This window comes from Xiphophorus maculatus, chromosome 20 (assembly GCF_002775205.1).
Source record: "Xiphophorus maculatus strain JP 163 A chromosome 20, X_maculatus-5.0-male, whole genome shotgun sequence".
Classification (NCBI taxonomy): Eukaryota; Metazoa; Chordata; class Actinopteri; order Cyprinodontiformes; family Poeciliidae; genus Xiphophorus; species Xiphophorus maculatus.
The window spans coordinates 5,808,592-5,825,616 of record NC_036462.1 but is presented as its reverse complement, the minus strand read 5'-3'; the positions used below and the strand labels follow the sequence as shown (position 1 = coordinate 5,825,616).

Here is a 17,025-nt window from a genome sequence, read left to right as displayed (position 1 = left end):
GACGAAATGGGTGTCAATCAACTCGGCTACGTTTGTGCAGCAAAGATTTTTGTTTGTGCTGCATCGGTTTTGAAGATATTAAGGAAAGGGTAAAGGTCAAAAGGTCAACCAGCCCCCCCACCTTCTTCAAATCAGACGAAATGGGTGTCAATCAACTCGGCTACATTTGTGCTGGTTCGTGCAGCAAAGACTTTCATTTGTGCAGCTATCATTTTAAAGATATTAAGAGGGCTGGTTGACCTTTGATGACCTCTAAAACATTTCTTAATATCTTTAAAATGATAGCAGCACAAACAAAAATCTTTGCTGCACAAACGAGCACAAACGTAGCCGAGTTGATTGACACCCATTTCGTCTGATTTGAAGAAGGTGGGGGGCTGGTTGACCTTTGATGACCTCTAAAAACATTTCTTTATATCTTTAAAATGATAGCGGCACAAACGAAAATTTTTGCTGCACAAACCAGCACAAACGTAGCCGAGTTGATTGACACCAATTTTGTCTAATTTGAAGAAGGTGGGGGGGCCAACTTCACTCAGGTGATTAGGTCCAACCAAATCCAAGTAGATCAGACTGGATCTAACCAGATTGTAATGGATCAAAGAAATCAAACCAGATTAAATAAAAAAAAATGCTGAACTGAACCAAACTAGATTAGAGAGGTCACCAGATTAAACTGGATTAATTTGGTTTAATTCACACCAGATTAATCAGGTTTAATCCAGATTAACCTGGTGTGAATTAAACTGGATTAGAGTTCACTTGATTAAACTGGATTAAACCAGAATAATCTGGTTATATCCCATCCCAACACAACCCAAATCCCTTCATACCAGATTTATTTGGCCAAAGCCTGTACATACTGGATCTAACAAACATGAACCAGATTAGAGTAGGTCCAAACAAATCAAACTAGATCTAACCAGATTGTAATGGATCAAAGAAATCAAAACAAATTAAAAAAAAAAAACTGAACTGAACCAAACTAGATTAGAGAGGTCACCAGATTAAACTGGATTAATTTGGTTTAATTCACACCAGATAAATCTGGTTTAATCCAGATTAATCTGGTATGAATTAAACTGGGTCAGACTAAAGCTCACCTTAACAGCTTGTATTTTCTAATCTCGTGTGAATCACAGAACTGGATTGGGACTGAAAGATCGTTTCCATGACTACTTGTCACAGTTTCAGGATTACCTGATGCCCCGCCCCTCTGCTACCGAGGCCACGCCCCCTGCTATAGGGCCCGGGTCCCAGACATGATAGCTGCCATAACAACCAATCAGGGGACGCCCCTCAGGTGGATTTTACTGCTGGAACTCTGAAGCAGTTCAGACGCTGACATCACTCAGCTTCAGGTGAGCTTCAACCAATCAGAGCAGCCAACAGACTAAAGAGACGTAGTGAAGTTTAAATGAGGCTCCGCCCCCTGATGGCGGTGGTAGATTACCGATAAGAGGTGAGGATGTGCTACAGGTGCTGGTGAGGGACTGGTGATGTTCGTAAACACACATTTACATTAGGGGCGTGGCCTGCAGTGGCCACGCCCCTCTACATCGCAGTGAGCTTGTCCTGAGGGCTGCTACTGCTGCTGCTGCTGCCGTTGTTGTTGCTGTCATGGCCGCCAGGTGACATCATTGCACTCTGTGTCCTATCAGAGGCCTTAGGGGTGGAGTCTCTGTCTCCAGGGGCGGACTGGGCGGGGCCAGGGGACGACAAGGAGGAAGTGCGAGACAGAGAGGGGCGGTACGCCGCCGTCAGCTCCGCCAGACGCTCCGGAGTCGGAGCCCATTTTCCGAAGCCAGCGTCGTTCTGGAGGAAGAGCACAGCGGTGCCGTGGACGGCCCGGTAGTACATGTCGTCCCTGGAAACAGAACCGGGTCAGAACACGCTTCCCAAAACAAAAGAGGCAGGGACAGCGCAGTCCAAAAGTATTCATACCCTGCAAGGTTCAAAACCATAATCCTAATCTTTAGGCCAGGACTTTGACTGGACTGTTACAGAACCACACAGTTACCTCCAATCAGCAAAACGTGTTGTTAAACCTAAAAAAATATATATATATATAAAAAAAACATTTTGGGCATGCCGTGGTGGCGTAGTGGTTAGCGCGACCCGCATTTGGAGGCCTTGAGTCCTCGACGCGGCCGTCCCGGGTTCGACTCCCGGACCCGACGACATTTGCCGCATGTCTCCCCCCCTCTCCTTCCCCGTTTCCTGTCAGCCTGCTGTCATATAAGGGACACTAGAGCCCACAAAAGACCCTGGAGGGGTAAAAAAAAAAACACATTTTAAAAATGTAATTTTTTCTTTTTTTTGGACAATATGGATATTTTCTTTTCACCTTTGCACTGTTTATCATTCAGATTGATGCCAGGGTGGCCATGTTGTTGGAAAAGCGTGTTTTGCATCTACTGTTTACTTATACTTTAAAGTCAGGTCAACTCTACGACTGTCATTGCCGGGCTACAATTTTTTATTTTTAATTACGAGGATAAGATTGTAATATTAGGAGAATAAAGTAATAATTTTATGAGAACTCCAACACAAAGGAAATACTTCAACTTTTTACACATCGGCATAAAATTATCAGCAGCTGAATTTTTGAGCAAACTGACCAGTAGGTGGCAGTAACCAGATTGGCAGACTGATTGAGCTGCTCTGTTAGACCCTGATAACCAGGAACTGTTATTCTTTGAATTTTACGACGTTCTTCTGGTAAACTTGCGTCTTTATTCTGCTGATATTATAACTTTATAATGGAAAAAACTAATTGTAGCCTGGCCCTAATACTTTTTGAAAATCAGAAATAGCCGATTTTGTTTTGATCCAGCTCTATGTTAGGGGTATGAATAAATCTGGACTCAGCATGTCGCTCTGCTAAGCCCGCCTGGCCAATCAAAACCAGAGTGGTACCGCTTGCAGATGTGCTGGCTCCCGGAGCGGTACTCGTGTTCGTAGGCCGGGACGTTCAGCTGGTGCCGCAGGAACCGGCTGGCCTCCATTCGGGTCAGCGCCGGCGTCACTGGGTCGCGCCACTCAGGAACAAAGACGATGAAGGACAGCGGCTCGGAAGACCGATCCAACAGTTCCTGATGGAGACACGGACCAATGAGTCCAGAACCGGCCCGGACCCGGCCCGCAGCGGCCCGGCTCTCACCTCGAAATGCGTCACCATGGCGTCCATCAGCTCCTCGCAGAACGGCGGGTTGGCTTCGAACGAGCCGCTGACCGGGCTGAAGGACAGGAACGGCCTGAAACACACACAGCGTCAGTGCCGCCCCGATAAGCCCCGCCCACATCACCTGGCCAGGTGAGCGCCTCACCCTCTGGAACCGAAGAAGCCGTCGATGTCGGGGAAGGCGGAGCAGAACTGCTTGAAGTAGCAGTTGAGCGGCGAGGCGAAACACTCGAAGGTGACGCCGAACTGCCGGTTTAACGCCTCAAACACCGCCACCGGCAGCGCCCCCTGCAGGCCACTGCCCTCGTTAGCACCGCTGCCAAACATCACCTGGACACAAACACACCTAGTTAACGAAGCTGTCACCGCAGAACTACTGGACCGGAACCGGACCGGCTGGAGAACAGTCACCTGGTATCGCTTCAGGAGGCACCAAACTCGGGCCAGGAACTTCTCAAAGCGAGGGTCATCGATGCAGCTGTACCTGTACAGCAGCTCCTGCAGGTGGAGACAGTCAGACAGGTGAGGACAGTCAGACAGGTGAAGACAGGTGGGGACAGTCAGACAGGTGAAGACAGGTGGGGACAGTCAGACAGGTGAAGATAGGGTCCTGTTTTTAGTGAAAACACGAGCAGCAGCAGCAGCATTGTTCTGGAACAGCGGACATTAGTCCTCTGATCCTGGAAACGTTCTTCAGGTGACAGAAGGCCGACTTTGGAACAGTCTTTTTGTGGCTTTGAAGGTTCAGGTCAGAGGTCAGAGGTCATCACTACGCCCAGATTTATGGTGTGATCTTGAGATCAAGACTTTAGCTTTAGTTTAGCTGTGTGTTTATAAAACTAAAACATATAAAATATCTGAAATTATAGATATAATGTCCTTGGCTTTCATGTTTATTAATCTATTCATGAGTCTTTTGAGCTGCTGTGGAATCAGCAGTTTACGTCAGTCATCTTTGTGCACTCATGCGGCTAAATGGCGACAGCAGAAGTTGGGAAAACATCCAGCCAGCTTGTTGTTTTTATTAAAATAGTATAATTAACATAATCAGTACTTTTTGAGTTCTGCACCTAAAAATTAACCAAAGTATGAAACAAACTAAAACTACTACTATAATGAATAAAACATAAACTAAAACTAAATATTTAACTAATAAAAATGAGCAAACACACTTTAAAAACTCATTCAAGCTGAGTTAATGAAAAAATCCCAAACTGTTGTAACTTCAGTTTCTGTTCAGATGAAGAAAGTATTGGCACCCCGATCATTGATTTACAGTTCCAGAAACACAATTAATGACCAGACAGAAGGCCTGGAGAGACAGCAGAGTAATCAGATTACTCCCAGTAGTATCCAGACTACAGGACCAACCAGCTTGCTGAAGTGTCCCCGGTTGACCTTAACCATCTCTCCTCTGAAGCGGAGGCAGGCCATGTCGTTCTCGAAGTGCAGCTCCACGCGGGGCAGGGCGGGGGTCGGGATCGACAGCCGGACCGGGTAGCAGTACACGAGCCGTGACTGGGGGGGCGACGCGCACGTCTCTACAACCACGAGGTCAAACAGGGTCACACACAAAGTCAGTTTCTTGACATTATTAGATATCTGTGATGTGAATAATTTATGGCTGAGAGCCTTACTGTTAAATATTACTTTACTGATTGCAGGTTTTTCGGTCTTTCGGAGTAGCTGCTGTTTTATGTCTGCAAGTATTTAGCATGTTTTACGTCTAAATTAAGTGAATTTATTACCAGATCGTTTTTCCATTTTGCCAGATCACAGAGTAGCATTTATTCCTGAAGTGAAAACTGAACAGCCAATTCAGATGATCAGCCTCATGGGTGATCGGTATCAGCAACAAAAAAACCTGATCGGAATGTCATTAATCAAAAGGATACAAAATTAATTTATTTATTGTATTCACATAAATCTGAAGGTTTGGTTTAATGTCTGCGGCTTGGTGCGGTAATATGATCTGTTGGTTGTGATTGGTTGTTATTTATCAACATGAATGCAGGATTTAAAAGAAATAGTCTGACTGGATGAAAACACCTGGCTGTGATTGGCTGCAGATTTGGCTAGGTTGAGGCTTTTATACTCGACACATAAAAATAGAAAGGTATGAAGCTAGTTTAGCCCATCACCAAAGTTACCGGTACATTAAAAAACTATTTAGAATAAATAAAAGCAGCTCAGGTGTGTGTGTACCTGTGGAGGGGTCCTGCAGCAGGCTCAGGTGCGTCTGCCTCAGGCGGCGGCTGTATTCCGCCGACAGCTGGTAGATCTTGGAGCAGATTCCTTCCACAGAGTCTTTGGCGACGGCCGTAACATGCGGCCCGCACTGCTGCCTCAGGTGTTCCAGGCGGTCCTGCAGACACAGGCACAGGTGAGACATCGGGGTCGCTGAACCTGTCAGGGGGCGGGGCCTGAGCGTCTGCTTTCAGTTAGAAATGTTTGGGTTTTGAAGGTTAATTTTAGGAAAATCCTTTTGTTTCCATTGTTCAGCGATGTCAGCGTTCAGAGCGGCCATCTTGTCTATATGGACTTCTAAATCAAGTCAAATCTACAACGGTGTATCAGGGCCAGACTACAATTTTTTATTTTAATTCAGAGAATAAAAGTTGTGCAACGAAGTTGAAATATTACCAGAATAAAGTCCTAATATTAGGAGAATGAGATAATAAATTTATGACAACTTCTACACTAAAGATAAAAGCTAAAATGATTAAAGTTTGCTGTGAAGTTATACTTTGCAGCAGCAGAACTTTGTAACGACTGTTTCAAAGAATCACAACGGAGCTGTTCATATTAATGCATCTCTACAAGTTTTTTATTAAAAGTATTTAGACGTTAATGTAAAATTTTTTTTTTTTTTTATTGCTACATTGTCACAATTAAACAAAAATTCTTGTCGCCTGGTCCTGATACACCGTCGTCCAACTCACAGAAGGGATGACTGAAAAAATAAAAGTAAATAAAATATTTTCTATCATTTGTAATTTTGTTAAAAAAAAAAAAAAAATCTAAAACTGGATCTGCTATGAAAAAGTTTATTTCTAAGCTGGATGGCCCAGCTCTAGTTTCAGTGACCTCCTGCTCAGCTCCTGATTGGCTGGTGAAGTCATGTGACAGAAAGTGATGTGATGCTGAGGCGTTACCATGTAGTCCTCCTTGCTGGCGGAGTGATCTCTGCGCAGCCAGTTCATCGTGTCCTCGGCGTTCCACTTCACCACCTTCCTGCTCTCTGGACTCGCATTCCTGCACAGGTCAAAGGTCAGCATGAGCCACACCCACAGCGCCGTCCCACCCTGTGATTGGTCGGCTGGGACTCACCTGGAGTCGATCATCCTCTTTGCTGCCTCGGCGTATTTAAACAGGAGTTTCCGGGCCTCCTCCTTGTACTTGATGCGGGACAACCTGATGGACACAAACGGACCAGAACCGGGTCAATCAGCAGCCACAACCCCACCAAGCCGCATAGACCAGGGTTGTACAAACCTTTGGTCACGTGAGTCAAAATTGTCAGACCAGAAATACTCACGAGTCCTAAAAAAATTTTTTTTTAAAAATAATTTTAAAAACTAAAATGACCAAAATGTTGTTGTGACTCTTTTACCTGCTCAACAGTAAACTAAACATGAACTATTTTACCTAAACAAAGTAATCAGATATTTTTACAGAAACAGGATTGTAGATCCAAAACTAATCTTCCCACATTTTCCTGGTTTCCCAGAGTAAAATTTAGCCCCTTTCAAGGTAAGTTTTCATAACTTTACAGAAAACCAACTTAGAGATAAAAACAATTTAAAATAACAACAACAAAAAAAAGACTATTTCAATTCATTGTTATTGGATATCAGCTATAACTGCTATTAATACTTTTTTGTCATAATATTCTCCATTCTAGAGCAGGGACAAGGAGACAAAAATAAAACAAAATTTTATGTTTTGAAAGGTTTCCTGTACACCTGACTAGTCTGACAACAAATCTAACAAAAATCCCCCAATTTCAATAACACTGTTTAACATATCAAATATAAGATGATCAATAGGTCACTGAGTCATTAGGAATAACAAATATTTATTACATTAAAATAATTAAAACAAATCCTGTTAAGGTTAATGATCTTCCTGATCAAAGTAAATACTAAAACACAATATGCAAAAAGTTACAAAAATTTTCAAGTTAAGTTTCCTGGCATTTAGCTAATAGAAATAATTCAGGTATTTCTAACTGACCTGAACCAGAAAAGTTTATTCTGATTTAACTTCAGACAGCGATGAAGAAAATTTTGTCTTTTCATGAGGTGTATGTAAATACCTGGTTTCAACTGTCAATAACATTTTCCAAATGTAAGCTTTTAATTAAACTTTATTCCAAAACTGTGTAGTTTGAATATCAAGAACTTTCAAGGACTTTACACAAAAATCAAGAATTTTCCAAGCCTTAAAAACACTTGGAAGTTCTTGAAAATTCATTTTCAAGAATTTTAATCACATTGTGTTGCATCCTACATCTTTTAAAGTAGATTTTAATTTAAAAAGTCGTAGTTTTGTTCTAAATTATTTAATTTATTCCTTTGGTGTGGTCAGCGGGCTGCACAAGATCAGTCCAGAGGCTGTGAATGGCCCGCGAGCCCCACTTTGAGCACTGTTGCCCTATCTGGACCAGGGTTCAGGTTCCCTACCTGATGGGAATGTCGTTCATGACCTCCCGGAACATGGACGGCGAGACGACGGGCTCACACTCGCTGGGCAGCAGCGGGTCCAGGCCTTTATCAATCACCTTCCTCTCCAACAGCCATCGGTTGAAGGATTCCCGCGGCGGGTCGATGCCTGCGGCGGACACACACACCACATGATGCGCTCTGTGGGAGCGAGGCGCTGTCAGTGGACGCTCGGCTACCTTCTCGCTGGTGGCACAGCTCGTGGTAGTGCTGCCGCAGCTTAGTGACCAGCTGAGCCCGCTGCAGCTCGATCTCGGGGTGCGACGGCAGGTGATTGGCTGCCGAGCGCTCTCTGATCACTGCGTTGGTCTGGACGTCCAGATCCCAGTAGATCCTGGAACGACAACCCACATGCAGTCACTGAACGCCCCTGCAGGGGAGCGGCGGCGGAGAGGGGCACTCACACGGCCGGTCGGTAGGGGGCCGGCGCCGGGCTGGGCGTGGTGGGTGTCGTCGCTGGAACCTGCTTCTCCTCGGGGGCCGAGCTCCACGGTTTGACTCCAGGTGTGCTGGGAGAGATGGGTGTGGTTGGCTCCACCTGTAAACACAACTGGACCCAGTTACCCATCAGCCACTGCTCCTCAGTCACTGATCACATGACCCAACATGGATGCTTTATTCTAGAGCTGCAATGATTTATTCTTGATGCTTCACAACTAATTTAGTAATCAACTCCAACTCCACTGCAGTAAACAAACTGCAGGGGGTCTTCATATCCTTGTCTGCTTATTCAGGTGGCCAGCAGGAGTCTCTCCACCTTCATGTATCTGTATCTTTCTCTGTAATTATCAGGTTTATTTTCTTAACGAGCTCAGATAGTCAGGTTGAGTATTTCCCCTCTGACAGCCAAACCTGGTCAAAACTTTTACTTTATGACTGGATTTTAGTTGCGTGTCAGAGCAGAACATGGCGCACTTGAGCTATGTTGTACACTTTGAGACAGTTCCCCCCACCGCTGCTAGCTGGAGGCTAATGGTGCGTTCACACCAAACGCGTCTGGTTTACATTCAATGTCTACGCGGAGCGTCAGATGCGCTCGATGCGCCAAACGCTCCAGACGGTTTGAAACTCGGCCCTTGACGCGCCTCCACAAAGACTTTGAATGTAAATCAGACGCATTCTGTTGCGTGTTTCCAGTTACAGAAACCCGTTTCAAAGCACCACTGACTTTTAACATGACGACACGCAAAGCAAAACACAGCCGCAGTGGATGGAAGATAAATCAGCCTGTTTGGATGTACTCACCACCCGCAGCTGGCTTTCAAAGCGCGATCTGGAGAGGAGTCTTTTTGATTTTCTGTAAACCTGTTCCGATGCTTTCAAATTAATATCCATATTCTGACAGCTCTCTGCTTCTTGTTCAGCCCAGTAAGCTCACACCAACTCATCAGCGTTTAAACGCAGGATCAGTGCTGTCCGGATTATCCAGTTTTACCAGTCATCGTTGCGACTACCGAAGAACATCGAGCTTTTACCGCCTGTGACTCCGCAGGCACCAGATCAGACCCAGATCCAGGTTCTGCTGTTAGCAAGGCTAACGTTTAAGAAGTGGAGAGGGACTGTGGTTCTGTTTAAAAAAAAACTTATCTTGGATATTTTCTTCATCACCTCCCTATCGCGCTTCTCTTTTTCTTTCTCTCCTGCGCTCCGCTGTCATACTTTCTGTTGTCCGCCATCGTCAGAAATGTCTCCCTAACCCTGATGCTTTCGCACGAGACCCGCGGTTCGTCGGACATTTTCTCCCGCTCCGAGACACACTGCGCATGTCCCAGAGCGCCGCGAGACAAACTGCGCATGTCTCAGAGCGCCGCGAGACAAACTGCGCATGTCTCAGAGCGCCGCGAGACAAACTGCGCATGTCTCAGAGCGCCGCGAGCCAGTTAGGGTTGGGCGACTGCTGGCAGCGGAAACAGAAACACGCAATTAGGAAGTCGCGTTATAAATCTGTATGTTTAGCATCCAGCGAAAACAAAGAAGATAAATAAACTGGACAATATGCTGGCAATTTAGTGACATTTCCACAGCTGTGGTCCTGAAATAAAATCCCTAGACGTCAATGTCCGACACCGAGACCGAATGGATCGAGTCCAGAGGAGAACCACAGAAAAAATAGCATTTTTTGCCCTTGTTTGCAAATTCCATAACTTTACATGACCTGAAATTAAATTCCATAACTTTTTAAGTCTTGAAAATAGAAAAAATAAAATTCCATGACTTTCCAGGTTTCCCATGACCGGTATGAAACCTGTAAAAAAGTGGTGAAATCAACCTTTATTGAAGATAAAGATTTCACAAATATGGTTTTAAATATTCTGCTATTAGTTTAGAATAATCCAGTCCAGGTTTGAAGTGTTGTAGTTTTTTTACTGGAGTAGATTAAATATGCTGAAGGTAGTGAGAAATTAAGTGGAATCGCTTTAGATATTTCCGGAATCAGAAACCAACGTCAGCTTTGTCTGTTGCTCACGTCTGTGTTTTATTTCAACAGTTTGTGTTTCTGAGGACGCGAGGAACCGGGTGGACGTTTAAAAAACAGCGCGATGTTCGTTTTCCGTTTCTAGGCAACCGTGACATCAGCACCTGAAGGCAACATCGGTCATTGCGGTCGGTCCGCCACCACCATTTTAATATTTCAGCAACAACTCGCTGCCAAATAAAGAACGATTCTGTATTTTACAAAAGGAGTCCTCCCACGTTTAACCAAAACTAACATTTTGGGTAGAAATGTTAGAAATGAACCGTCAGTTCATTTCTAACTGAATGAACTGACGGTGTAACACAGCCTGCAGTTAGTGTCATGTGCGCCAGAAACTTAGTTTACCAAGAAATGTATCTCAACTCCATTATCAGATAACATTGTATGCATAACTTACTTTAGAAATAATATCAGTGCTGTGAGTCTTCAGGTGTCGCTTAAGTTTCCTCGAGTTTTGTCCAGCGTTTAAAATCCACATGTTCCGCTGTGTCCCTCAACAATGCAGCTCTTCTTTCAGAAAGAGTTCTTCACAGCCTCGTCGGAATAAGTCCATAAATCCTTTCTGGGTTTGCATCCACCAAGTCTCTTCAAGTAATGCGCTGCGTCAATTATGAGTGATGAGTTCCGTCAGGAGGTGGGCGTGGCCAAACAGAGAGTCACTGAAATATTTTATCTCCTTATGAAAACTCACAGACATCTTGCCATGTTTTAGTCATCAAATGTTACTTTAGTCATCGTCTCACTATTGTCATAAAAAAGAGGAATCAACGAAATAAAGTCATCGTAGGCCTGTCGCGATAAACGATAAATCAATTAATCGTATGATAAATTAAAACTACCAACGTCATTTTAATTATCGGCATTATCTCTCTTCCGACCTTTTTCTCTTTCAACTAATGACACTGAATGAAAAAAGGCTCAACTCCGGTGCTCTCCACCGACTCCTCCCTTCCTCATTTCCTTACTGTAAAGCCCAGAGGACATGATATGATCTTAGAGCTGTCAGCCGATTATCGGCCCATTTTCAAAACCTGACAGATCACACATTAGCCGACAGAAATCCTAGGTATAACGGTTCGATCGGTTCGTTCCTGCCATGTGGTGTCCAACAATGGGCACAAAATAATGGCTATAAGTCCAGTGAACTAATTTTAAAACCAGGTATTAATCAATGCATTACTACAATCTACCTGCAATGCATGTGGCTAGTGTCAGCGTAAAGTCCTGACTGAATGAAAATCATTAGAACCTATTTATGTCACGTTAACGAAGAACAGCTGAAAAGTTACCGGGTTTATCAACTGCTGTAACAATTTCGCTCCAACTCCTCCTCTTGTCATTTCTATATTCTTTGCATGTTGAATAAACATTAATGTTGTTTCCACATATCATCTCCAATGTCTGCTGGACTTCGGGTTGCGCCGTTTCAGCTGTTTGGGATTCCCCTTCGTAATTTCCCCTCAGAAAGCTTGGAGGAGAATCCGGGCTTTCTGATTGGCTGCCTGTCACATTCAACAGGCTGCGTTAAAGATCCCAGTCGGGGAAAAACCCTGATTTAGATCGGAGCGGCAACGATGATCTACCGTAACACACCACACAATCTTAGAAAGACCAACGTGCTAAGATTGTTGTAAGGGGAAAAATAGGAGCAAAAAATCGTGTAGTGTGAACTATTGCATCAGGTAGTCGATGTGCCCATCTTCTCTATTTAAATCTAATTATTACTGAAGGGCAACATAATATACAGACTTCATAATCTGCACACTTTTGGTTGAATTTATTTATTTATTTCCACTTTGGCTTTATGTTGTTTAGTTTTTTTTCCAGTACATTTTTTGTTAATGGAGACTGAGAATCCATTTTATTTTTGTTTTTGGTTGTTTTGTTTATTTTGTTACCAGCTCCAGTGTTTAGTGTTCTTTTGAAAATAAAGTGTATCTAACTGTGGCAAGAAATCGCATGCATTATTACGTCATTTTCAGTGTAAAAAGGTCTTCAAACAATATTATTGTTTATCGCAATAATTTTTGAGACAATTAATCGTTCAGCAAAATTTGCTATCGTGACAGGCCTACCTCATCGTTACCAAAATCAACACTGCCAACATGGCTGCTTTTTTATAAAGGATCAAACATTTAATCGAATCCATTACTGAAGTAATCATCAACTAATTTAGTAATCAATTAAACATCAACTGGGGTATACAGGCTCAAACAGGCCATTTGCTTTAAGACCAACACCTTGAGAGCAGCACTGAAGACCAAAATGTACAAAAATATAAACATTTTGGATTTAATACAAGAAAAAATCTTAGTAAATCTGTTTTACCAGAATTCCTCTTTTAGCTTCACCTGGTTAAGCGTCTGGTAAAAAGAAAAACCATAATAATCTCCTATTGAGCATCTTAGGCTACCTCATTCTTAATAGGTTAATCCTAAAAATAATCTTCAGATCAGCCCTACACTGTGCTGACCAGTGACGGCAAAGTTACTTTGAAAAAGTAACTTTAATCGGATTACTGATTACTCTTTGAAAAAGTAACTCAGTTAGATTACTAACTACCAACTACTGCTAAATTGATTTGGAAAGTAACTAAGTTACATTAAAAGTAACTTTTTTAGTTACTTTCAGCAGCTGCTAACAACAACGCTCCACCTCCTGTGAAAATCACATTGATCTTTGCTAAAACTTAATTGTAAGCTATTTTATAATGGTAACATCAACAATGTGTCTCCACTGATAAGGTTAAACTGAAGAGGAGATTGTTTAATGGTTACAACAATACAAAAAAAAAACGTGAGTAATTTGTGTGGTCCACTGTTATCTGGAAAACTCTAAGAAGGATTTTAAAGTCCCCATATTCCCCCCAGCCTCCAGGTTCTGCGTTACGGCCCTGCGTTTGGTGTCAAAGCGCAGCGCACAGAGTTCCTCCTGCAGCTCCACAACTCACATGGCTGCACAGATTTGTGACACTTATCTTAATATTAATAATTATAATGGCGTTAAGTTGCCATTATAATTATTGGCAACTACAGACACGTTTATTCGTGGCTGTTTTCACGTTCATTGCGCTGTTCAAATTAGTCTCAATGTTTGCAGTTTTCTGGAGCGCAACGCGAAGCTCGACGTCATTCAGAGGTAATATTTTAACTTGACATTAACAAAGACACAGCGGGACGGATCATCCGGGAAATGATGGACAGGGAGAGCCTGACTAAAACTACCTTAATGACGGACAAATTCTGAGATTTATTATGAGTCTCTGCTTATTTCCAAGCCCGAATGAGTAACTTCACGTTCAAAAACGAGCCCAAAAAGGCTCAACCCGCCACTTATTAAATTTGCAAGCGACTTAAAAATTGTTTTTTTAAAAAGCCCAAAGCCGCTTATAGTAATCCGATTACTTGTCAGAATAATTGATTACTAAAATAATTGCTAGTTGCAGCCAGTATTAATTTTTACAGCAAAGTTTTACTTAGTTTTGATCATTTGACTAAAAAGACATTTAGTTTTAGTTAGAATTTAATCAGAATTGTTTTAGATTGTCTAGTCTTTAACCACTAATTATAAAAAATTTAGTCAACAAATTTATGTGCAATGTAAAAACTTATTCATCAACACAGAAATTCACCATGTTTTTAACCAGTGATGGAAAAATTATCCGAATTTATCCGATTAATGGATAAATAATGAATTATTAAAATAATGGTTAGCTACAGCCCTTGTTTTTTACCTTTGTTCGTTTGAAACTGTTAGGCCCCGCCCCCTGCTCCTCAGAGCTCCTCCTCTTCCTCTGGCCGTTTCCAAGGTTACCATCTCCTGCCTCTGCAGGAGCTGCATTCAAACCCAGCGGGTCAGACTGAAACAGATCGATTAGTCATCAGCGCTGCAGCTGATTGGTCGATTGACTGCTAAATTGATTGGTGGCGCAAACTCACGATGACATCATGCTGACCCAGCACAGGCACCTCCCACAGGCTCTGATTGGTGAATCTGTTGAAGTAGTAGGGCCGGTTCTCCCTCCTGGACCAACACTTGGACCATCCAGCCTGGACCAACTCATCTGGCAGGACAAGTGAGACATTAGAGCCGGAGACAGGTGATAGAGGGACAAGTCAGAGGACAGGTAGGTACCTGGAAGCTCAGGTGATTTGGAGGTGGTGGACGGAGAAAGGGGCGGTCCGTGAGAGGAGGCGGAGCCAGAGGGTGGCACCATGGTGGCCGCCTCCCCCTTCACAGATCCCTGGCTGTTATTGGACATTTCAGCTGTTCATCACAATCATGTGGATCTGATAGGAAGAGACAGGCTTTCAGAATAAAAGACAGAGGAAGTAAAATGGTCCACACTGTTTTCAGTTAAGAATTAATTGAAGCCTAATGTTTTAATGCAAGAGGAGAAAACTAAAACTAAAAACTCCAATGATTTTTCATCTACAGGTGAATTAATGAACATTCTGGGCGTCTTTGGACTTTTAGCTGAATTAAATTTAAAAAAACATCTGATAAAGGTTCAAAGCATGAATGGGGCTGTTCTATAAATTCAATTATTTTAGGATTTAAAACTGTGAAAACCATATATCATCAACCAGGAAAAGCTTCAGTGATTCTCTGATTATAAACATAAAATGCGGTTTCATTATCATATTAAATAGAGTGAACATTTCCTCCTGCTGCTCAGCTTCACCTGAACATCAACACGTCTTTCCCTCAGGGGCTCAGGGGGGAATCAAACTCTCAACCTAACTATTGCCATTGTCATTTTAAGAATGCTCTTAAAATGACAGGTGTGGGTTCTGATTTCATCCTGGTTCTGACGGACTAATCCGGACCACCTGAGTCTGGACCAGCCAGTCTGTCGAAGACTGGAGAACTGAATGGAAGAACGTTCCTTCAGAGAAGACACCTGGTTGATCAGGAGCTGATCGGCACCGATCCATCAGCTCCGGTCGCTTCTGATTCACCAGCAGCCGATCGGTTCTGATCCAGCAGTAGCCGATCAGTTCTGATCCATCAGTGCCTGATTGGTTCTGTTCAACTAGCAGTAGATCGGTTCTGATCCATCTGATCTTATGTTTCTGTTTGAAGCTTTTCGGTTGTTTTTCTTCTCAGACGCAAGAACGAGCGCCATGGTTACACGCATGCGCGCTGAGAGCCAGCGCAAACAGGGAGGAGGGGGAGGAGGACAACAAAAGGCTGCGGCTGGTGCTCGAAGCCCGCGCTCCGCTATCGGAGACCGCGGCGATTACTACTACTCCGAGGAGCAGCCAGACCGCCTGAAAATGTGCTAAATCTCCGCGGACTGGGCGGCCTGACCCGATAGCTGCTCTGACAGTGGCCAATAGATGATTTTGTCGGACTCTGAACTCCGATCCGCTGCCGCCGCTAAGCTCCAACTCCTCTCAAAGATGGCGGACACGCCCCTGCCACAGCTCTGCGCGCCTTTACCAACATTTCTGCTCCGGAATCTCGACCCTCCGGCTCCGCAGCCACGGAACCGCCTCCATCCGCAATACGAAACCTTAAGCCGGCTGTCGGTGTGTTCCTAGGACTCCTACGGGGTCTGCTGCTCTTACCTTGCGTGGTGAAACAGCAGACAGTTGGGGCTTCTCCGCGCTGCTTTTCAGTCGTCCGCTCCGCTCCCTCCCCGCCTGCTCAGACATCTTTACAGGGACCCGGGCACAGTCACTGCGCAGGCGCGGCGACTGACCCGCTTCCGGTTTCGACGTATCTGCTTCCCGGCGCCATGTTGAGGAGGTCAAAGTGTTTAAACCACAGCGAAGTAAAGCCCAGAATAGAATTGAACTGGATTTCAGTCACCAAACTGAGAGAATTAACATAGACCATTTGAAACTCACAGTCCGAGACTTAATGTGTTTATTCCACACCGTATGAAAGAAACGGTTTATTAAAATGACCTCAAATCAGCAATTCATGAGCTGAATACACCTAAATATGTTCAATAGATAAACTTTACTTTCCTGTGAATGTTCAATCTATAAATAAAGACTAACTGCTTTAACGGTTTTGAGTGAACCCGTCAAATCCGTTCTGGTCAAGTATCTTATTAAATTCACCACAGTGGTAGAATTGTGCTCCTGTATTAACAGTTTTATCTTCACAAGTTCAGTTAGAAGACCTGAAAACCCAGAATAATTGGACCTAAACTTGACCAGGGCTAGAATGTAGATGACCTATGGAGGAAGTTTTATCAGACAATGAGTGAAGGATAGCTGACACAGGAGGTAGGATGTTGGAACCAATGGGTTCTAAATCTGCCTATTTATTTTTCCTTTGGGATCAATAAAGTTATTTTGAATTTGAATTCACCTCCTTAACTAGTCCTACTCTATCAGTGTTCATACTTCATTTTGATGTCATTACCAAAGAATAACCAATTAATCGAGTCACCTGGTCCACCAATCACCACTCAGGTAAACCTGCTAAAGAATCTGCTGGAGGTTCAGATGGCTCATCAATCATCTGAGGTACTTTGAACCCAAAGTTTTTGTTACAAGGTCTATTAAATGATCTGAAAAATAAAATATATAGCTTCACATTTTAAATTCACAAAGATTTTATTTTAATGCTAATTCAGTTCATTTTGACTTGTTCATGACATCATTGCAGTAAACTGTTACACT

The 17,025-nt window shown here is 43.4% G+C and overlaps 1 protein-coding gene across 6 annotated transcripts; it reads right to left on the bottom strand.

Annotated features, from left to right (window-relative positions):
* Positions 1-485: 485 nt before the first annotated feature.
* Positions 486-16,427, bottom strand: pcif1 (PDX1 C-terminal inhibiting factor 1). Of its 6 annotated transcripts, none has more exons than XM_023325262.1 (16): positions 15,958-16,427; positions 14,519-14,673; positions 14,323-14,447; positions 14,118-14,243; positions 8,313-8,458; positions 8,088-8,242; positions 7,870-8,017; positions 6,515-6,598; positions 6,340-6,439; positions 5,390-5,549; positions 4,556-4,725; positions 3,596-3,682; positions 3,330-3,514; positions 3,164-3,257; positions 2,920-3,095; positions 486-1,867 (listed from the first exon to the last, which is right to left on the bottom strand). In XM_023325262.1, exons 2-16 carry the CDS (start codon positions 14,643-14,645, stop codon positions 1,555-1,557), a joined length of 2,196 nt encoding a protein of 731 aa, XP_023181030.1. In that variant the 5' UTR covers positions 14,646-14,673; positions 15,958-16,427; the 3' UTR covers positions 486-1,554. The 6 variants fall into 6 exon arrangements, with proteins under 6 accessions (XP_023181030.1, XP_005813000.2, XP_023181032.1 ...); XM_005812943.3 differs by having other exon boundaries at positions 8,313-8,446; positions 15,958-16,423; XM_023325264.1 differs by lacking the exons at positions 14,118-14,243; positions 14,323-14,447; positions 14,519-14,673; positions 15,958-16,427 and adding an exon at positions 10,782-11,224.
* Positions 16,428-17,025: the final 598 nt, after the last annotated feature.